The sequence below is a fragment of the Ischnura elegans genome, assembly GCF_921293095.1.
Source record: "Ischnura elegans chromosome 13 unlocalized genomic scaffold, ioIscEleg1.1 SUPER_13_unloc_1, whole genome shotgun sequence".
NCBI classification, from domain to species: domain Eukaryota; kingdom Metazoa; phylum Arthropoda; class Insecta; order Odonata; family Coenagrionidae; genus Ischnura; species Ischnura elegans.
Window position 1 is genome coordinate 4964940 of NW_025791657.1, and position 22066 is coordinate 4987005.

General features: G+C 40.6%; 2 protein-coding genes across 2 annotated transcripts in view; both read left to right on the plus strand.

Moving 5' to 3' along the window:
* Positions 1 to 5708, plus strand: part of LOC124172503 — a 51986-nt gene extending 46278 nt beyond the window's left edge. Inside the window, exons 9-10 of the mRNA XM_046551943.1 lie at positions 3916 to 4676; positions 5652 to 5708. Coding sequence (XP_046407899.1) covers positions 3916 to 4676; positions 5652 to 5708 — 818 coding nt within the window. The remainder of the gene's footprint in view (positions 1 to 3915; positions 4677 to 5651) is intronic.
* A 14181-nt stretch (positions 5709 to 19889) lies between these two features.
* On the plus strand, positions 19890 to 20993 carry LOC124172504 (putative nuclease HARBI1). The gene is made up of 2 exons (XM_046551944.1): positions 19890 to 20317; positions 20744 to 20993. Exons 1-2 carry the CDS (start codon positions 19890 to 19892, stop codon positions 20991 to 20993), a joined length of 678 nt encoding a protein of 225 aa, XP_046407900.1.
* The last annotated feature ends 1073 nt before the right edge of the window (positions 20994 to 22066 follow it).

The following is a 22066-nucleotide window of genomic DNA, read 5'->3' on the forward strand; positions in this document are numbered from 1 at the left end:
ATTTTTTTAAATTTTCTTTTCCGAAAATTTAGTGCAGTGGTGGAACAAGAAAATGGAAATTGACTTTACAGGAAGTATTTCTCAAGAAAACTTGAATAAAATTCAACAAATTACGCAAAAAAATATTTAAAAAATTTCGGTTAAGAATTATCAGTCGTAATATGATAATTACACTAAAATCGAGATAAAAGTTAATAGTTATCGTAGAATTTCGTTTAAAAATTATAAACGCTGCTCAAAAGACAAACAATTCATTTCTTAGTTTATATTTCTTGAGAAATGAACAAATATTTATTTCGAAAATTGACTCTATAAACAATTGTATGACCGCTGTCCCTTACCGCTGAGAGGGGTTATAAAAGACGAAGGGCCCGGGTACCTGCTCCCGGATTCGGAGGGTTAATCCTAAACCCCGAAGCGTTGGGTCCCGAGACAAAGGCGACCTAAACCCACGACCGTCCTGAAAGGGGGAGAGCTAGAAAACGTATATATACGGGTTTCGTTTTCTTGACCGGGAAAATCTCACACGTACATATACGCCCGTGGTCTCCCGGGTCAGGAAACGTCCACACGTATATATACGTGTACGGTAGGGAAAAGGTTAATAAGAAGACGGAACAACCTTATAGGCCACATCTTGAGACATGATGGCCTGATAAAGACAATCGTCGAAGGACAGGTGGAAGGCAAGAATGGAAAAGGAAGACCTCGAACAAAATATATGGAACAAGTAAAGAGAGATGTGAAAGAGAAGAAATACGTAGGAGTGAAAAGATTAGCTGATAGGAGAACTGAGTGGAGAGCTGCGTCAAACCAATCCTAGGATTGTTGACCAGTGATGATGGTATAAAGAACTCCAATTTCTTTTAGGATTCCAAGCATTGTGTTCCAATCCACCTTATCAAATGCCTTCTCTAAGAATGAACGTTGGTTTGTTCTTCTCCATTCTCTTCTCTATGAGCAGCCTAAGAGCTAATATTGCTTCCCTTGTTTATGTTTTTTTCAGAATCCAAATTGGTCCTCATCCATGTACTTTTCTGCTCTGTGCTCTATGCTTCTATCTATAAATGATCCTTGCCGGTATCTTCAACTAATGTGTGGTCAGTTTCATGGTCCTTAAATCATTGCAGTTCTCTGCTCTTTTAGTCTTATGAATTGTGATTCCTTTATGTGGTTCCCCACTATCCTGTGGACGACCTCTACTTTTCCATGTTTAAGATTGTTTTGTACATCTTCACGAATATTTTTCATCCATGCTTCTCTAGCTTTCCTCACTTTATTACATATTTCGTTCCTTACTTTCTTGTTACAAATCGGCCCTTCCTCTGTTTTCCCAGCCTTGTATTTCATTTCTTCAACGAGATCCAATACTTCCTGTGTGATCCATGGGCTTTTCATGATGCCTTTTCTTTTTGCAAGAACTTCCGTAGCTGCTGCCTGCAGACCACTTGTAAGGGTTTTCCAACTCTCTTCCACTGATTTATTGAACGTATTTTCCCCTATTCTATTTTCGACAGCTTCTTTAAAAGCCAGTTGATCCTGAATCTCCTTCAATTCCTCTAACTGCCATTTATTGTTCTTTGCTGCTTTATTCAACTTTTTTTAATTTTAGGGGACTTTCATCATAACTAAGTTGTATCACCTGTCGATATCTGTCTCTGGGTAGCTTTTGCAGTCCTTCACCTAGTTCCTGAATTTTTATTTCACTAGAATGTAGTCGATTTGGTATCTTCTAAGGTCTCCTGACATCTTTCATGTGTATCTTCTTTGCGGAGGATTTTATAATAAAATGTGGGCAATCACTAGCCTATGTTCAGTGCAGAATTGAAGTAGCCTTTCTTTGCGGTCATTTCAATTTTCTAATTCATATTTCCCAGCTGTCATTCCGTCTTGACATTCGCTGAGGACAGCATTCCAGTCGCCTAAAATAATAAGATTTTCTTCCCCTCTTTGATAACTTCCGTTATACCTTGGTAGACATATTCCACTTCTTCATCATCATAGTAACATGTGAGCATATAAGCCTGCACCCTGACAGTAGCTACAGGGTTATTTTCTAACTTAACTATTACTTTGCTTTCATTAAACTGCAAGAGGCCTGTATGAAAATTAATTTAGGAGAAATTTAAAATTACAGTTTAAGATAGACTTGTGAGGGCAAATTTAGGAAACGGGTAAATTATATGGGAAAATTCAGAAAATTGAATATCATTGTACTAACTGGAAAGCAATAAATTCTGCCATTTTTGCCAAAAAAATAAAAGGAGGCTTTTATAAGAAAATTGTAATAAGGAGAAATTATACCTTTTTTACTTCTCCTTAGCCCTTTCGCACCGGACGTCGGGTGGAGCCGACGGGCATTTTATATGCAGAACACCTGACGTCGGGTATAGCTGTCGCAAACTTTTCTACACAGACGACCTGATGTCGGGTATAGCTGTCGTGGGGGATGGGAAGCGACCGCAGCGGTAGCTATGGTCGGTGGTATTCAGGCCCGGCCGGAGACCGAGCTTAGGGAGAGCCTTGTGCCTCCCCTTAGGCAATCGTGCCCGACCCTCCCACTCATTTATGATCCTTCCCACAGCAGGAACTTGCGGTGAAGTGCTTGAAACGGCAATGGTTTTTGCAAAGAATAATTTGTTGCAAACTCAAATTTTTTATTTATTGTAATGAATTCTTCGTTTTGTTCTGTGCGTAGGCAAATTTTAAATGAAATTTTAGTGTCATTTTTAACGAACTTCTGATGTGAATGCTTTAATACCTTGTTCTTTCATCTTACGGGATGAAAAATATGTAAAGGGGAGATGCTGTTGTTTTATTGTTTTATCGCTCATGAATGTTACAATCCAAATAACTTCCTACATTACATACCTTTTATTTTCTGATCCATTCAATTTCCCCCGAGTAATTACTAATACGCCGGTATTCCAAAGTAATGTTACTTGTATATCCAACTTCGTACCTGCGTTGTATGCCCTATTGTTAGCTACTCATTTTGGGTAGAACATGTGCTCAGCTGCCTGACGATGTCTCGGGTAAAGTACGCGGAAAAACCAAACCTTCCGCTCTCACAATGATATCGCACGTGCATTCATACAGTCCAGGTGTTGAGCGCTAATGACATTTTCGCCGAATTTTTCGATGGCCCTCTCCGATTCAAAGAAAAGCGATCCTCAAAATACTATTGTGCTAGTTCTTTCATAGGTTTTCAGGCTTGCATTCCTTTTTCCCTACCCTTTTTCCTTTATTGTTGAATGCATCCTCAACTTCTATGAAAACGTTATCACTTAAACCTATTTCTTAGTACTTATGCCTGCCCATACGAGAATGCATTCTCACTCTAATTTCTCACCTTACCTTCTAAAAATCTCCAAACATCTAACCTTCTGTAAAATGAAAAGGTCCTAACTAGGTTATTATCAACGCTAGAAACCCGTTTAAAATTTCACAATGCTTAAAAATATGTCAGTTATTATTATGTAAGTGTAATTTCTCATAAATCGTAATCAATAATTATTTATAAAAAACACCGGTAAAATAATAAGTTGACCACGGACTCCCGCTAAGAAAGGGTCCGAGGGTCGGGTGAGAGGCAGGGCGCCCAATTGAGTTGGGTCCCAAATCCGAGGGACGAGTGTACCCGGGCAACTCACGCCCAAAAAAGAGCTCCATATAGAGATTTTTAAAATGTTATTATGCTACTCGTAGCGAGGTTAAGTTTTGCTTTCGTAGTCTCCGGCAGGAAAGGGTTAAATTTAATCTATATAGCAACTAATTTCATCATCCTTTGAAGTAGCTACCTCTACATCAATAAAATAACTTTTGTATCATTCTAAAAGGACTTGTAGGAATCATGTCACCAAGATATAGTTTTATATACAACTGTGATAATGTTAATGTAAAATTCTTTTTCAGGGCTACCAGCTCCTGTCATATCGCACGTGGGAATATCTTCAGCTCCATATCTGCTGGCAGAAAGAAATGTAAGGATTGATCTAGGCTGTGACCATCTTCCTCCCTCAGCCTCAGTGATACCCCTTGAATCCAAGTCTGGAGCTTCTCGTGCAGAGGAAGGAACGAATGTGATTGAAAATGTCTTTGAAGAATGTGGCACTTCTCATCCTGATAAGTTAACAGCGTGCTTATTTCCTGATGATGGACAATGTTATACGAAATACATTCATACATCTAAAATCAGTGGAGATGGAGCCAGAATGAATTTTGTTGAGGATAGAGGTGGTTTTGATGCACTAAATACCACTGATACCCTTAGCTGCATCGAAAGCAGAGAAAAAATAGGGAGTGGCACTGAGGCGGTCATGGGAGAAAAGGAAGAGGTAAGTAATTGCTTTAACATAAATCCAGAGAATTATCGCAGAGCAAAGAGTAGATCATATCATACCTTCAACATCAGAGGTGGATTCAACAGCAAAAGTGAGCTGAGCAAACATCTCGAAACTCATCATGTTGCCAGAAATTCAGATGTTGATGCTGAATTGTCAGCGGGAGACGATGAGTCTATGGAAACCATTGTGTCAAATGAAGAAAGTGATATTTCTTGTCAGCCTACAACCTCCAGAACGATAAAAGAGATGAAGATTAAGAGACAAGGGAAGAGACGAAAAGGAAATGGGCGCATTGAAAAAAATTCTGGTGGAATTGGGGAGAGGGAAAATGTGAGAAAAAATAGGAAAACTGGCACTGCACATAGGGAACTGTGCGCACAAAAGTTTTCTTCAAAGTCATACTCTACTATTGAAAACCGCCGTGATCAGGAGTGTGGGAGTTCAAGAGAGACAGTTTACTCATGCAAAGTGTGTGCTAAGACTTTCACTGAAAGTAGAACCCTCAGTGAGCACATGTTAACGCATTCAGGAGAGAATTCTTATTCATGCGGAATATGTAAAAAGTACTTCTCTGGATGTGATTCATTAAGTGAACACATGCACATTCACTCACGGGACAAGCCTTATGCATGTGATGTTTGCAACAAGTGCTTTTCCAAAAAGAGCCGCATTGTTGACCACGTAAGAACGCACACAGGAGAAAAACCGTATGCCTGTGACGTTTGCAACAAGTCTTTCTCTCAAAAGGGCAACCTCGTTATGCACAGTCGCTCACATTCGGGAGAGAAACCTTACGAATGCAATATTTGCTCCAAGTGTTTCATTCAGAGTTCTGACGTCACCAGACACATGCTTACGCACACCAAGGAGAAACCTTATTCCTGCAGTGTCTGCAGCAAGTCTTTTATTCACAGTTCTGACGTCACCAGACATATGCTTACGCACTCCAAGGAGAAACCCTATTCATGCAATGTCTGCAGCAAGTGTTTCACCCAGAGGCACAACCTGGAAGAACACGCACGCACTCACACGGGAGAGAAACCTTATGCGTGCAGCGTGTGCGGCAAGTGTTTCCGAAAGGGTGGTCATCTCACCGATCACATTCGAACACACACCGGAGAGAGACCATTTTCGTGCAGCAGATGCTGCAAATCTTTCACTCATAGGACCACCCTCAAAAACCATATCCTTACGCACACGCGAGAAAAGCCTTATGCATGCAGGGAATGCGGGAAGTCTTTCTCTCGAAAGGAAACACTTGTCACGCACTTAAATGTACACAAGTGATTGACCTTATCCTTTCAGAACCACCCTCAACAACCATATCACAGAGTATACATATACAGAGGGGACAAACCCTAAACTTAATGAATATTACCTTAAAATCCTCAACAACCTATACACTGACAGTTATAAAATGATGGCGGAAATATATTGCCAGGTACCATTTATAAGGAAGTGTCTTTTAATAAACCCAATGCGAAATGACTCACGTGGCCATCTTCAGTGTAAGATCATTACGTTACATCTTTCATGGAAAGCCAGCGCGCATTATGAAGTGGATATCATTAGACAGAGAAGAGTGAGCGAAAATGTCTGTTACTTACATTACATTACAAGATTCAACATGCATTAACCTAAAATTCTCAGTCTCTGTCCAGTCCTCGAGGAGAGAGGACTTACCTTGCCGTATCTCCCTAAGTGGAAGTTGAACCGTTGACCATGGTCAGGGAGGGGAGTAAGGTTACAGTTTTGAAGTGTTCCGAGTGCAAGAAAAAGCTGAGAAATGGCGTGCAATGTGGGAAGTGCGGGAAATGGTTCCATTTTAAGTGCTCCAGATGTGCGATTGAGGACAGATATACAGAGGGGACAAACCCTAAACTTAATGAATATTACCTTAAAATCCTCAACAACCTATACACTGACAGTTATAAAATGATGGCGGAAATATATTGCCAGGTACCATTTATAAGGAAGTGTCTTTTAATAAACCCAATGCGAAATGACTCACGTGGCCATCTTCAGTGTAAGATCATTACGTTACATCTTTCATGGAAAGCCAGCGCGCATTATGAAGTGGATATCATTAGACAGAGAAGAGTGAGCGAAAATGTCTGTTACTTACATTACATTACAAGATTCAACATGCATTAACCTAAAATTCTCAGTCTCTGTCCAGTCCTCGAGGAGAGAGGACTTACCTTGCCGTATCTCCCTAAGTGGAAGTTGAACCGTGGACCATGGTCAGGGAGGGGAGTAAGGTTACAGTTTTGAAGTGTTCCGAGTGCAAGAAAAAGCTGAGAAATGGCGTGCAATGTGGGAAGTGCGGGAAATGGTTCCATTTTAAGTGCTCCAGATGTGCGATTGAGGACTGCATTAAAGAAAAATGGCAGTGTTTTCAATGTAATTCGGAGTCAGATATGTTGCAACAGAAGGAGAAGGAAAGGATAATTAAGAGTCTGAAGGAGGAGATATGTAGGCTTTCCTCCCAAATGGAAGCGCTGAGTGCGGAAAATGAAGTTTTGAGGGTTAAACTTCATCAGAAGGAATGTTGTATTAGTTGCAATTCTGGGAGCATTGGTGTTGAGGGTTCCTCGAATGTGCGCGAGGAAGTGACTTACGAGCGGAGTCAATGCAGGCAAGCAGTTAGGGTGACAAAGAAAGCGAGTAAGGGAGCAGAAACACCCGAAGTTGGGAAGAAGGACGATAATGGGAGACCTCCGAAAGAAGTGGCGGAGGAGGGGAAGGGAGCGCTTGATGGCCCACAGATGGGTGGAGTCCTTCCTGGAAGTGCAGTAAAGAAGGGCACCCCAAGGGTACGTATTATGGGGGACTCACTACTGAGACATGCTGCGGAGATACCGAGGCTTAAAGGGTATGTGGTCGATTGTTTCCCTGGTGTGAGAACAGAAGGTCTGGAGAGTATCATTGGAAGAATGAAAACCGAAGAGAAGACTAATGGTGGCAATGACGAAGTGGTGGTCATTCACGTTGGGACAAATGACGTGAAAAGGGCTAGAACAAGTGACCAAGTGGTGGGGGTGGGTATGGGATATGTGCACAGCTGCTAGAACGGCTTTCAGTTCGGCAAAAATAATCATAAGTGGGATTCTGAGAAGGCGAGATGTGCCGGACAGAATCATAGATTATATAAACGAAGGTTTTGATTGGGTTTGCATAATGAAGGGGATGTTCTTTGTGGATCCGAACTGTTAGGTAAAGTCAATTGACCGTGGAAGAGATGGGCTGCATTTAAATAGATCCGGATCGCAGAAGTTTTGAAAACTAATTTGTGATGTTGTGGAAATGTATTTGTCGGGAAACTAAAGAAGGGACTTGGTGGTGATGATCATAATGTTGATCACAGTGGGGAAGTTATTGTGAAGGGTGAATTGGAAGGTACAGGGAAACAATATTGTAATGAAATGAGTAAGCCCGTTTCAGACGGTAGTGAGGGTCCCTATATGGATACAGGGAAAGGGGTTACACTAATGGGCAGGAGTGCAAGTGATACAGACGTAATAGAGTCGTTAACAGGAGGTGCTGAACAAATAGGCGAGTTCTACAGCGATGTTAATACGCTAATGTGCAGCACATCGGCGGGAAATGTCACCATCCCCAATACTTCACAGCACCAAGGTAAGATCTTAAAAATTCTTCAGGTTAACTGCCGCAGCATAAGAAACAAAATAATTGAATTTCAGTCGCTAATTGAATTGTGTAATCCTGACTGTGTAGTAGGCACTGGGTCGTGGCTTAAAGAAGATATCAACTCGAAAGAAATATTTCCAGATGAGTTCAATGTATACAGGAGGGACAGGACTGACAGGGGAGGGGGGTATTCATTTGCGTCAAGTCAAACTTATTGAGTAGCCTAGAATGGGTAAGGACAGATTTTGAAATGCTGAGCGTAAATATATTTACGAAGGAAAAAGGAAAACCCTTAAATTTAATTGGACACTACAGAAAACCGGATGAGGATATGAGTATACTAGAGGCTTTGGCGGATGCGTGCGCCGAAAAACCGAACAAATAAATCGTCATAGCAGGGGATCTTAATCTGCCAAATGCCAACTGGGATGGTAATGCTAAAGGCAATGGCAAGGTTCAAAAACTTGTAAATAGACTAGTTTATGAAGAGGGATTCGAGCAGCTTGTGAAGGGACCAAAGAGAGGAAGTAAAATATTAGATGTGTTCCTTATAAGGCCATTTAAGGGTGTTCAAAGCTTTGTGATAATACCGGGTATAAGTGATCAGTCGGCGGTTTCTATTGAGCTAGAACTGTCACCCACTATGTCAAAGAAAAAATTTGAAAAATTCATCTGGAACTATAAGAAAGGAAATGTGACGGGTTTTAAAAACATGCTAAGAGAATATTTTCCAAAATGGGCGGGTCAAGGTGCTACTTTGGATGAAATTTGGAATTATTTTAAGAATATTTTGCTCGAGTGTATAGAAAAATTTGTGCCTAGGAGAAGGCTGAAACATAATAGCGATCCAGAGTATTATAATGTAAATATAAGAAGACTGAAAAGGAAGGCAAGGCGTGTGTATAAACAAAGAAATTTAAGCCCTAAAAACCTTGAAACTTATAAAAATATAATTAAAAGATTTAATATTGAAAAAAGGGAAGCCCGGGAGAGCTATCTGGTGAATATGCTAAGCCAGAAGAATACTAATGAATTTTTCAAATATATTAGAAGGAAAAAATATATTAATAACGACATATCTATGATCGTGAGTGAAGGTGGGAAAGTTATTTTAAGTAACAAAGACAAAGCAAACGAACTAAATAAGTGGTACGCTAGGAGCTTTAAGGATAGGGATGGTAATTTTAATTTAAACTCTAACACCGAACATTGCGAACCCTCATTATTATTATCTAGCCGTGGACAAAATAAATTAGACTATATTAGCGTGACAGGTAATGAAATTTTAAAACTAATACGGAAACAGCACAGAAATAAATCAATGGGTCCTGATAATTTGTTCATGGATGCATTGAAATTAGGGGATGAAGCAATAGTTCCTTACATTAGAAGACTTGTTTTAGTCACACTAAATAATGGGGTCTTACCTTCCAAATGGAAAATGGCAACCGTCATACCCATTTTTAAGGGGGGTGATAAAACTAAAGTAGATAATTATAGACCAGTAAGCCTAACGTCAGTAGTGTGTATATTAATTGAAAAAGTTATCGCTGGGTACTTGCGCGAATTTTGGGCCACAAATGATTGGCTATTCAAGTATCAACACGGGTTCAGGAAGGGCTTTTCTTGTGAGACCCATTTACTAGGGTTATCGCAAGACATTGCTGAAGTCCTGGATCAAGGCAGTGAAATTGATGCGGTGATCATTGACTTCAAAAAAGCTTTTGATACAGTGCCACACGTTCAATTGATAGAGAAAATTAGTAGGCTACAGATAGATGATAGGATTAAAGTATGGATTTAGGAATTTTTGAAAGGTAGATCTCAGACGGTAGGAGTAGGTGAAGGATATTCTATGGACATAGCGGTAACATCAGGGGTCCCGCAAGGAAGCGTATTAGGTCCGCTATTGTTTCTAATTTATATTAATGACATCCATGTGGGAGTTGACTCCAATATACGACTTTTCGCAGATGATTGCATAATCTACCGTAAGATCAAAGCCTGGGAAGACCCGTGTATCCTTCAAAATGACCTGAAAAAAGTATCTTCATGGATAATCTCCAACAAAATGGATGTGAATACGGGAAAATGCAAGCAAATTACATTCACGAGAAGGAGAAACACGGAGAGTCGGTCATACAGCTTGCTCGGGGAAAATATTTCCAAAGTTAGGGACTTAAAATACTTGGGGGTAAATTTCACATCTAATCTTGATTGGGGAGTGCATATTGATCATGTGGTAGGGAGATAATTTAAAACCCTGCATTGGGTCATGCGGAATATAAAAGAGAGCAAAAAAGAAACTAAAGAAATGGCCTACATGACCATGGTTCGTCCTGTACTTGAATATGCAACTTCTGTGTGGGATCCCTACTATAACAATGAATCTTCTAAGCTTGAAAGGGTTCAGCGAAAGGCAGCCAGGTACACTCTAGGAAAACATGGAAGAGGGGAAAGTGTATCAGCAATGCTAGGGACCTTAGGATAGAAACCTCTAAAAGTGAGAAGAACCATTAATAGGCTATGCGGCGTATACAAAGCATTTACAAAAGAGCAGGGTTGGAAAGAATTAGGTCTAAAGCTGGGCTCACCCTGCTACATAGGAAGGAAAGACCATAAATTTAAAATTCAATTGAAAAAACAGAAAACAGACATTTTGAGAAAATCCTTCCTACATAGAGGAATAAAAGAGTGGAATGACCTACCTGAAGTGATTTTTAAGATCTTCCCTTCAAATGCCAAATTTTTTAGGAAGAAGTGTGAAGCACTGACCTATTGATTTAGTACATTATGGTTCAAAAAGAGAGTTTGAAGTTGGGTCAATGCACATTTTTTAGTTGTATTATATTAGAATAAATGTATTTAATGGATTGTTTTAAATTGTTTTATTGGGATAATGTTAAATTCTTAGTTGTATGAGATTAGAATATGGGCATTGTTTTTATCATGGATATGTATTCCGGTTCTGTTTCCTTGTATTATGTACTTCCTGATTTGATGTTACCACCCGACATTATGGTCGACTTGTAACAATTTATGTAATAATTAATAAAAAATAATAATTATTTAATTTTAAAAAATTCATTCACATTCACTTTAATTGATGTTATGGTATATACATTCATGAATATTATATTATCTTAAACGCTGAATTTTATTAATATTACCTTGAAATCTAATGACCTCTCCAAAGGAGGCCATAAAATAATGGAGAAATATTACGTCAGGTACCAAATTTGCCCAAGTTTCCTAATATGTATCCAACGTGGGATTATCTACCTGGCCATTTTTACCGTAAGCACAGAGTGGATATATACAGCGGGGACATTCGGTGGCTGTACCATACGTTTCTCTGTAGTGATAAATCGCACGGCGGCCATACTGAAAATAAGTAAAATTATGCGGCAAATTCAAACCAAATAGTGCTAACGACTTACCATCCACAGAAAAAAGAGGGTTTAAAATTCAAAGTAGCCTAATTATTTCTTTAATAATAAAGGTAGAGCAAGGAACGCCAAATCGCACGCACAAATCCGGCAGTTATTATGTAAATAACTGAGTTTTGTTTTCTAAATCCGACGGACGACATTGAATCGCCCATTCCTTGGACCTGCGCCAACATCACAAGTTCTTATCAAACTTTTTCGACAAATTCGTTTCGCATGCAAAATAATACTCGAATATAAGTTTAGTTTCTTCCATCAGCAATGTAACTCAGAAAAAATGTGAAATTATTTACCTCACATGGTCTTTAGGGAAACTGAAGAAACTCAGCTTTGCTTCCGTCATGCCCGCATTTTATTTGCAGTTAATGGTTGAACACCAAGCAAAACTTTTTCTCCTCGTCTTATTTTCCACTTCCTTCATTTTCCACGTTTCTTTAAAACACTAGCTCACTACGTGAAAGCATTGAAGAAAGGAGGAATAAAAAGAATTTGTGCGACAACACTCCACGCCAAGCGCAAATGATAGCAACCAAATAGCAACTCAAGCCACGTTTCCTTATTTAGAACATGGTGAAATGCGCAATGAGCTGATTACCACCTTCAGCCGTTTTGTCCTCTCTGTATATCCCTACTCTGAGACCATATCCTTACACACAAGCGAGAAGAACTTATACATGCATGGAATGTGGGGTGTCTTTCCCTCGAAAGAGCCATCTTGTCACGCACTTATGTATACACAAGTGAGAGCACTTATTCTTCCAGCAGATTCTGTGAAGCTCTCACTCTGGTAGTACATCTACTTGCACGTGGCATGTGTACTAACCATGAAATTAGTAATCAGTGATAATGAGGTACACAAGAGAGATGGTGAAACATGTTATGTGATTTCATGAAGGAGAAACCGAATCATGTAATTTTCGAGTTCCGGTATGTATTTTGAAGAAGCGCGGTAGTGAAAGAAGCACAAGGCAGCTCAAGCATCTGGGGATCAAATCACCCACATACCACATTTTGAATGAACACCTCCGTAATTCTTCTCGCTCTGAAGTAATATCTGCCCCATCATTGGTCCCACTATCCTCCCGCACGAATTTCCACGATATTTCCCTCATTTACAATGCCTTAAACGGTAAGTTTCGATCCTCAGATATGCTGCCTCTCTTTTCACTCCACATTCCCACCCGCGCCTTCCGTAATTACCACCTACTACACCAACCTAAATTCCGTCTTTCTCTCTCTCTCTCAGAGATCACTATTTTACGGACTCCCTACCTCCTTCAATGCCATTTCGAGTACTCACCCTTCCCTGAATCTTTCAATGCCCGTAAGATTATTCAAGAGGCAGCTTCGAAAAGACATCTACTGAATCCCTTTTTTCTTTTTTATATCCTTTTTATAGTTTTTTTATAGTTTATATTTGTTGAAGCTGTAGATTTTATTTTTTGTATTCAATGTAAAGGCCATTTTGGCTGTTTAAATAATAATTTAATAAATAAATGCTCATAATTTTCTACACTAACAAGGGGAGTATCACAAAACCGGATCTCAGATTTTAATCAAACTTAAGTGCTGGGGTCCAGCAGGAGCTGTCTAAATATCACCCCCAAATTGGTTTATATAACCAATAGTTAAACAATAAACGCAATTTAACATTTAAAGGCATTATATATTCCCTTCGAAACACGCTCCTAATGAGAGCAAAATTCAATTCAGTGGTTACGCTGCACGACTATTGACCGGAGGTCTAAGGGTCGATTCTCGCAGTCTACAATTTTTTTTTCATATTTTCTTTTGCCTTTCATTTCACAGTAGCTATTCATCATTATTTCCATGTTATTTTCCGAATATTTTCTTTTTCTGCTTGGAAATCTTTTCATACAGTGCGGCAGCAGCTGCTGTTTTTCAATTTTTTTCACACATGTTTATTTTCAATCATGATATTTCCGTGTCGCAAAAGGAAGCGTTTTTGCAACACACTTGTTCGGATATTCTATATTTCAATTATTTTACTGCAACCTTAATGTAAATACTTGAGGAAGCGTGAATGCATTCCACTACTAGCTGATGCACGATTCCTACATTAGTGAAAATCTTCCCACACTGGAAGGAAAACACCTCAAAACTTGCGCACGATTTAAATGGCGGTAAGTACATAACCTTTTTGTGGCCTATCCACTGCGATTGAGTATGGATGCAAATGCAAAAAGACTTGGAAAAGAACCGTTGAAACCCAAAAAAAGCCAGTCGGGGAGGCAAACGTGTCTTTTTCCGGAGTTCCAGGCGGTCATTCATATTTTATGCGAGCGGTCTCTCAACTGTTTACAAAGGTCGGAAAAGGTTGTCAATTAATATACTCGTCCACACTCCCCCATCCGCTATTGAAATTGAGAAATGCCCCCAGAATTTCAACAGAGTTGGCGGCGTTAAACTCAGCCAGATCTGGAAAAGAATCTTCCGGAAGAAAAAACGGTGACTATGTAGTAGGGCGGATCGGAAAAATCGATTTTTTTCAAATCCATCTTTCGTCACTTCTCTAAAAGTTGGTAACATCGATTTGTTTAACGACGACGAGGCGCCAAATAAGAAACAAGTCGTCCCACTACTCATCATATTTACCTTCCACCATTTTTCGATTTATATTATCAAGGATGAACTCCCTCCTAGCAGCACACGCAGGATGAATTTTGCTTTACTCGAGGCATGGGAGGGGGAGAAGCGAGCGGGGAGGGGACGGGATTCGCCTGCCGCTCTCGTATCCGCGGCGCTGCGTGGGCGTTGGAATATTTTCTTCGCGGACGCGGACTCAAATAAGGTATTTTGTGGCTAAACGGTGGCAGATACGTCAAAATGCACGAAATGTTTGCCCTAAAGGGCAGTGACTCGGCAAAATCTATAGGGAATGATCATAAAATATTATATTTTTCGAAATTGGACCCTCCCCCCTAAATCTAATTCGAGCGAGGGTCAGGGGTTCACCTAGAGGTCTCAAAATTTTCAGGCCTTATTTTTGATCTGTCCCACAACTTTTTTTCAATGGGCCAGATGGATTTGAAAAAAAAATCGATTTTTCCGATCCGCCCTACTATGTAGCCAGCAAGGTTATTCACAAGATACGAGAAACAGTCCGCTTACCACTCAAGGACAGGGCTGAGAGTTCTGCTGACGTCAGCGTTGCCCAGTTCCCCCACTACTTCAGTGGATTGGGGAGGGTGGACGACTTCATTAATTGACAAGCTTTTCCAAATTTTTATTAATTGCCTGATGATGTGCCCTGTAATGGATGCGAACGCTCGCAGGAAAAAGTGCAACACGCAGCTGCTCCCGAAAGCCGTTAGCGATGATAGTAATAGTAAACCCCGTGATCGTCTTCATCTCTAAGGGAAATCAGGGTTTGCCCCTCGAAAAAGTTCTTTCCACCAAATATTTGTCAATATAACCCGTCAACCCTACTGAACACTCCAGATATGGCCCTAAAAAGTGTCATGGTAAGTGAGAGATGCATTTCAGGCGTTATAATTTAAATTGTGTTCACCATAGGGTGACTTTTCTGGGGCTATTTCGCAGCCACGCACATCAATTAAGTTGAAATTGTACAGTAGTAGAAAATCCAAGTTAAAATTACCTTTGAGCTAATTACTTAATGTAAATTTAGATAACTATATTCTTCATTCCTTTCTCACGCGTAAAAATGGGCAAGTTCCTTAACTTAGGTTCAGAAGAAAGATTACTTAACCCTTTCACTGCTGTGGACGTACCTAGTACGTCCGCACGGCAGACTGCTGTGGACGTACTTTTTCTTCCTCCCTGCCATGCGATCAGCACTTTTGCCGAAGCACTTCGAAAGGTTGCTAATCCGGGACCCTATCCTCGACGAGCTCACCCACGCAGGACCGTCTCATGGACCCTACTAGCGGGGGCCTACCTTCCGAAAAGTGACCGCTCTGACTGCAAGTTGGAAATCAATCAATCAATCCGATCATCAAAAAATGATTGTTTTCATCGCACTCCTTCCAATCTAGCAATGAAGTACGTCTTTGAACCGTGTTTCTGTGATGAAAAATAACGATTTTGTTAACTTTGCTAAAATGGCCATTTTCCGGTTGTCCGCAGCCACGTTTTTAGCAAAGTTAACTAAATTGTTATTTTTCATCGCAGAAACACGGTTCAAAGACGTACTTCATTGCTTGATTGGTAGGAGTGCGATGAAAACAATCAATTTCTGATGATCGGATTGATTGATTAATTTTCAAATTGCAGTCATCGGTCCCTTTTTGGGAGGGAGGCCCCCCGCTGGTGGGGTCGAGGAGACGGTCCTGCGTGGGTGAGCTCGTCGAGGTTAAAGTTGTGGATTAGCGACCCTTCGGAGGGTGTACCACACCCATCCCGGAAGTACCTGCTCCATGGGCCCACGAAACGCATTTTAACCGTTTCGCCGCATGTGAGGAGGTTTTCGAAGATTGAACAGCAGTGAAAGGGTTAATAAAATAGAGAACATACTTGACACGTAGCCGTGTTACAGTTACGAGTAGTTTCTTGTAAGTAGAATTGAGAAAGTTTACTTGAGGATGTGCGACATTTAATTCGTAACATTAGTGTTGTAATAAAACTAAGATTAAATTATTAGCACATGGATAAGGGTGATTAGCCATTTTGCCATATATCATATAACTTAACCCTTTCGCTGCTGTTCAATCACCGAAAACCTTCTCCTCACATGCGGCGAAAATGTTAAAATGCGTTTCCTGGGCCCATGGAGCAGGTACTTCCAGGATGGGTGTGGTACACCCTCCGAAAAGGGTCGCTAATCCGCGGCCCTATCCTTGACGAGCTCACCCACGCAGAACCGTCTCTTCGACCCTACCAGCGGGGGCCTACCTCCGGAAAAGGGACCACTCTTACTGCAATTTGAAAATTAATCACTCAATCCAATCATCAAAAAATGATTGTTTTCATCGCAATCCTGCCAGTCAAGCATTCAAGCATGTCTTTTAACCGTGTTTCTACGATGAAAAATAACTATTTTGTTAACATTTCTAGAAACGTGGCTGCGGACAACCGGAAAAATGGCCATTTTAGCAAAGTTAACAAAACCGTTATTTTTCATCGCAGAAACACGGTTCAAAGACGTACTTGATTGCACGATTGGCAGGAGTGCGATGAAAACAATAAGTTTTTGATGATCGTATTGAGTGATTGATTTTCAAATTGCAGTCAGAGTGGTCACTTTTCGGGAGGTAGGCTGCCTGCTCGTAGGGTCGAGGAGACGGTCCTGCGTGGGTGAGCTGGTTGAGGATAGGGTCGCGGATTAGCGACCCTTTGAAGTGCTTCGGCGAAAGTGCTGACCGCATGGGAGGGAGGAAGAAAAAGTACGTCCACAGCAGTCTGCCGTGCGGACGTACTAGGTACGTCCACAGCAGTGAAAGGGTTAAGGTCATAATGTTAAAGAAGACTAAACCAGGTTTTACTGTGGATGATGATAAAACTTACAAACATATTGGTTGTGGGCAATTCGAAGTCTGGCTCAGGAATGAATATTTCAGTTGGTTGGACTGAGCAGGCTACCAAGGAAGTATTACTGGCTTGTAGATTAATGGCTTGTAAGTAGAATTGGGAGAGTTCACCATAGGCCTACTACATATGATAAGCGGCATTTAATTCATAACATTAGCGGTGTTGTACAACGAAGTGAATTATGAGTAAATGGATGAGCGCGATTGGACTTTTTGCCTTCTGTCATAAAAGTGAAGGTCGTAATGTTAAAGAAGGCTTTACTCAGAAATGCATATACTAATGCCAGTCATACCCATTTTCAGCACACAAAGAATATATTACTACAACAAAAATTATAGAATGAATCTTTCAACACAGGTTTTACCCTGGATAAGTGGCGGATCTATGGGGGGAGGGGGGTAGGGGGTTGGGCTATCCTTGGGTACCCATTTTACACTAGATAGAATGGTTATTTTTTCCAACCGCCACTACTGTTGGTATTTTTAACCCCGCTTAGCCTCTACCTTGACGCTATCCTGGATCTACCACAGCCCTGGATGATGATAAAACTTACCGGCATATTGGTTGTGGGAAGTCGGAGGTCTGGCACTGGAATGAATATATCAGTTGGTTGGACTGAACATGCTATCTGTGAAGAGCCTGCAATCGCATCTGGAATGCAGTCCTTTGCTTCAGTAGAAGACCTCAAATTGTCATTAGCTGACCCCTTCAATACTCTGCTGAGAGAGTTACACTTATAAACAGTTCACCTCGATCGAAATCAGCAAATAAGAAATGCTGTTAATCTCAGAATGAAAAAAAGATTTTAGTTTGATATCTATGCCTATCAAATATAAAAAAATTATATTTGCTTCAATTTTGATTAACTATATTACAATGTAGTTTGGTAAAATTATTTTTGTCACATTCGATGCGAAGCCTGTGGATATATCCTCGTGAACCATGAGCCGGTGGCTCATTTTTCTAGAGTTAAAATTTGCTGAATTATTGAAAGTTACAGGGTATCTCATAAGGGATAATAATGAGACTCATCGTATCCTACGGATCCTAACCCAAGTTTCCCGCATTACACGGGCGTATTCGCGTGTTGCGGGATTGCAAGGGGATCCTATATGTAAGCTGCCGAATCAAATCACATACAATTATGCATTTATATCACACCAAAAACAGCACTAAGGCTTTTACATTGGGTTTATAAGCAAAATGAATTATGTAAATGTAATTAATAGACATGTATAAAAATAATTTCATAAATAACAACCATTTTCAACACATACAAAACATACAAAAGGTCGTTGTCAAAAAGATAGTCTTTTCAATTGGTCATTTACTTTGGTGCGGGAGGCAAAGATGTCAAGAGAAGAAGAAGAAGTATTGGAGATTGAATTGAAAATAAAAGTTAAGCGGTAAAAGAGGGATGTATGGGATATTGGCAGAGAGAAATTAGGCTGTTAGCAATTTCAAAAAATTTGAAATTGCCAACAGCCCATATCGATTTTGTAATGATGTTTTATTTTTTACAGACTCACCTTTAAGTTAAAGTTAAGCTTCTCCATGACGTCAAAACCCTGGCCTTCACGCTCCTCTTGTTGTATGTCTTCTGGCTTCGGCCTTCGCTCTTTTGTTCACCTAAACGGTTTCCCCCTCCCACTCCCCTCACTGCGATTCCATATCCCCCCCACCTCCTACCTTGGCCTGGGTGTTTATACCGAGAGAGGTTTTTGTTGGATTACCTTGAAAATGGCACCAAGTGTCGAAACCACGGTCGGCCGTTAAGTGATAAATTAAATAGTGTGGATGTTACCTTTTGTGCTTCAATCATGGAGTACATTTTTGTTAACTTTGCGGTGCATCGGCTTATAAGTCCGTGACTCTCTCCGTTGCACTATTTTATTGAGTTGGTGACATAATTTTCTTGAATCTGATTCCTTACGTGACATTGGCGTATTTATAATTAATATATATTTATATTATATTTATTTTGTATTTATTTATAGTTTTGAGGTGGGGGCGGTTTTGTAATGTCTGGTTCAACTTCACGCTAGCTTACGTGGAGATAACGGCAACGTGGAGGTTAACGAGGGGTTGAGTTTTATAAAGCAAATCCTACTTTTTGTGGATTTTTCCATTTTCGGGGTTATCGCAGAAATTCGTGGTCAGAGGTGACGACTGTTTCTGACATTATACTCAGTCGGTACATATTTGATGTTTAATAAACCTTTATAAATTTCAACTTTAACAAAAAGTATTTTATTTCAATATGCCGCCTTGTTTTTATTCTTGCAGCTTTAATTAATTTTATTGTACTTTGGTTATCAATGTATATTGTACTTTTGACTATTTTCCCAGTTAGTTCCTTTAATAACTCTACTAAGTACTTCAATTCTTTAGAGCATTCACATGCAGCGATAAGTTCGGCCTCGGTTGTAGATTGAGCGACTGCATATTGTCATCGTGAACACCACGAGATTGGGCTATTGTTACACATTATAAGACAACCTGATGTACTCCTTCGTCGTATCTGTTTCCTTGATTCTAGTGTCTCCACCATAGTCAGAATCACTATATGCAACTAACTCAAAATTTTTTTTCATTGTTCTTTTCCCTACCATAAAATATGCACACATGTCTCATATAGCGCAATTTCGATAAAGCGCAAATTCGTTCCTCGGGGAAACATCGAACCGCCATGGACTTCGGTAACGTAATAGCAGCTATAGCTGCTTACCAAAGGTATCGTATGATACGGAACCAGCGACAAAATATGCAATTAGAAATTGCTCGCCTGGAGCGGTTAATTGCCATGAATTTTAGGCGACGAAGAGCCCTGAGATGAGCTTGGGCTTACATTCGAGCCCAAGCGGTATAGGAGAGAGACGTCCCTGCATGGCCGGAAGATAGATTTCTGCAAACATTTCGAGTCTCTAGGGACATGTTTGACATGCTATGCCGAGAACTGGCACCGTTCATCGGTCGACAGGATACGGCAATGAGGCCTGCCCTACCGGTGGCGAAGAGGGTCGCTGTAGCCCTCTTCTATTTAAAATCTGGGTCTGATTATGGAGTGGTAGGCCTTGCTTTAGGCGTGGGGAAAGCTACTGTGCATGTCATTGTAAGGGACTTCTGCAGAGCTGTCCTTGACAGATATTTTATGGAATATATAGTGTTCCCGTCGACGGAGGAGGAAATGGCCGCCAAGGAGAACTGCTTCCGCACCCGGTGGAACTTCCCGGGAACCATCGGTGCCATTGACGGGTGCCATATACCTATGAAGACCCCAATCCACGGAGGAGCTGATTATTACAATTACAAAGGGTGGCACTCGGTCATCCTTTCGGCTGTAGTGGACAGTCAGTATAGGTAAGTAGTCATTAATAGTTAAAAATAATGTTATATACTTCACGCTGACCACGTATAAATATATTCAAAAACATCTTATCTTCTGCAGGTTAATTTACTGCAATAGTGGTTATCCGGGGAGGGTCCATGATGCTGGTGTGCTGCGGGCTAGTGCCTTATGGGATGTCATCACTAATGGCGGCTTACCTGGGAAGTACCATTGAATTGGTGACGGGGCTTTCCCCCTGGGAGCCAATATGATGAAGCCTTTCCCGAGGCTAAATGGACACCACGAAGAGCATTTCAATTACCGGCGGGTTTCCTGTTTGATACCCATCATGAAGTCATAGTCATGTTATCCTCTGAATTTTAATTTATTGTAACCTCTTACAGACTCTCTAGGGCCTGGATGGTAGTGGAGAATGCTTTTGGGCGCCTCTAGGGCAGATGGCGAGTCCTCCTTAAAGCCTCTGAAGTGGACGTTGCAAGGCTAGTGGAAGTCATAAATACCAGCTGCATCCTAAACAACATCTGTGAGGAAAATAGGGAGGTGTTCTGGGCGGGTTGGCTCGAAGAAGCAAATGCTGCTGAGAATATGTTTCCGCAACCCCAAGATGAAGCTGGTGGGGACAATTTGGTTGATGGGAAAGAGAAGGGAGAAGTTCTGGCGCAGCAACTTTATGATGCTATGCGATAATTCGACGAAATCCTCAACTCATAAACCAGTCAGGACTACCAATTACTCAAGGATAATTGTTTTCCATGACAAAGCTTTCCTTACAACCCTGTTCCCACCTGAAGGAAAACAGCCCAAGTTATGCCCTTCATTTTTAACCTTGCTGTAAAACACGCCAGCAGGCACTGTATTTTAAGCAATTCTATCATAATTACAAAGACCATTTCCCAAGTACTAAGGGAAGAATAGAGCAGAAATGAGTTTTGCATAAGTAAATTATCAATATCACTTACATTTTACATTACCCAGTGGGGAAAAGTTAGTTCAAAAGATATGCAAAGAATATTCTCCAGCAAAGCACCTTTAGTGAAAAGAATGTTCTTCATGAACGTCCAAAGAATCAATAAATGGCGCACTATCCGAGTTCAAAGAACATTCTCCTGCAGTAATGCAAAGGTTGTTCTTTGGCTATTCATCATGCACTACCTATGGCCAGATCGTGCGATAAGAAGGTTCAAAGTTGCTTCTTAGGATATGTATCGTGATCTACCTCTTACCAGAGGGTTCAAAGTTGCTTCATAGAACATGCATTTTGCACAACCTCTGGCTAGATGCTTCATTGGGAAGGTTCAAAGTTGCTTAATAGGATATGCATTGTGCACTACCCCTAGCTAGATGCTACATTGAGAAGGTTTAAAGTTGCTTCATAGGACATGCATTTTGCACTAACCCTGGCTAGATGCTACATTGAGGAGGTTCAAAGTTGCTTCATATGATATGCATCGTGTACCACCCCTAGCTTGACGCTACATCGAGAAGGTTCAAAGTTGCTTCATAGGATATGTATCAAGCACTACCCCTGGCTAGATACTACATTGAGAAGGTTCAAAGCTACTTCACAGGACATGCATTTTGCACAACCCATGGCTAGATGCTTCATTGGGAAGGTTCAAAGTTGCGTCATAGGACATGCATTTTGCACCACCCCTGGCTAGATGCTACATTGAGAAGGTTCAAAGTTGCTTCATAGGACATGCATTTTGCACTACCCCAGGCTAGATGCTACATTGAGAAGGCTCAAAATTGCTTCATAG

What these genes read in the sequence shown, in the direction of transcription:
- LOC124172504 (XM_046551944.1), top strand. Translation starts at nt 19,890, where the DNA reads ATGTTTGACATGCTATGCCGAGAACTGGCACCGTTCATCGGTCGACAG. An exon ending in GTAGTGGACAGTCAGTATAG is followed by an intron (nt 20,318 to 20,743) that starts GTAAGTAGTCAT and finishes CCTCTAGGGCAG; the next exon opens with ATGGCGAGTCCTCCTTAAAG.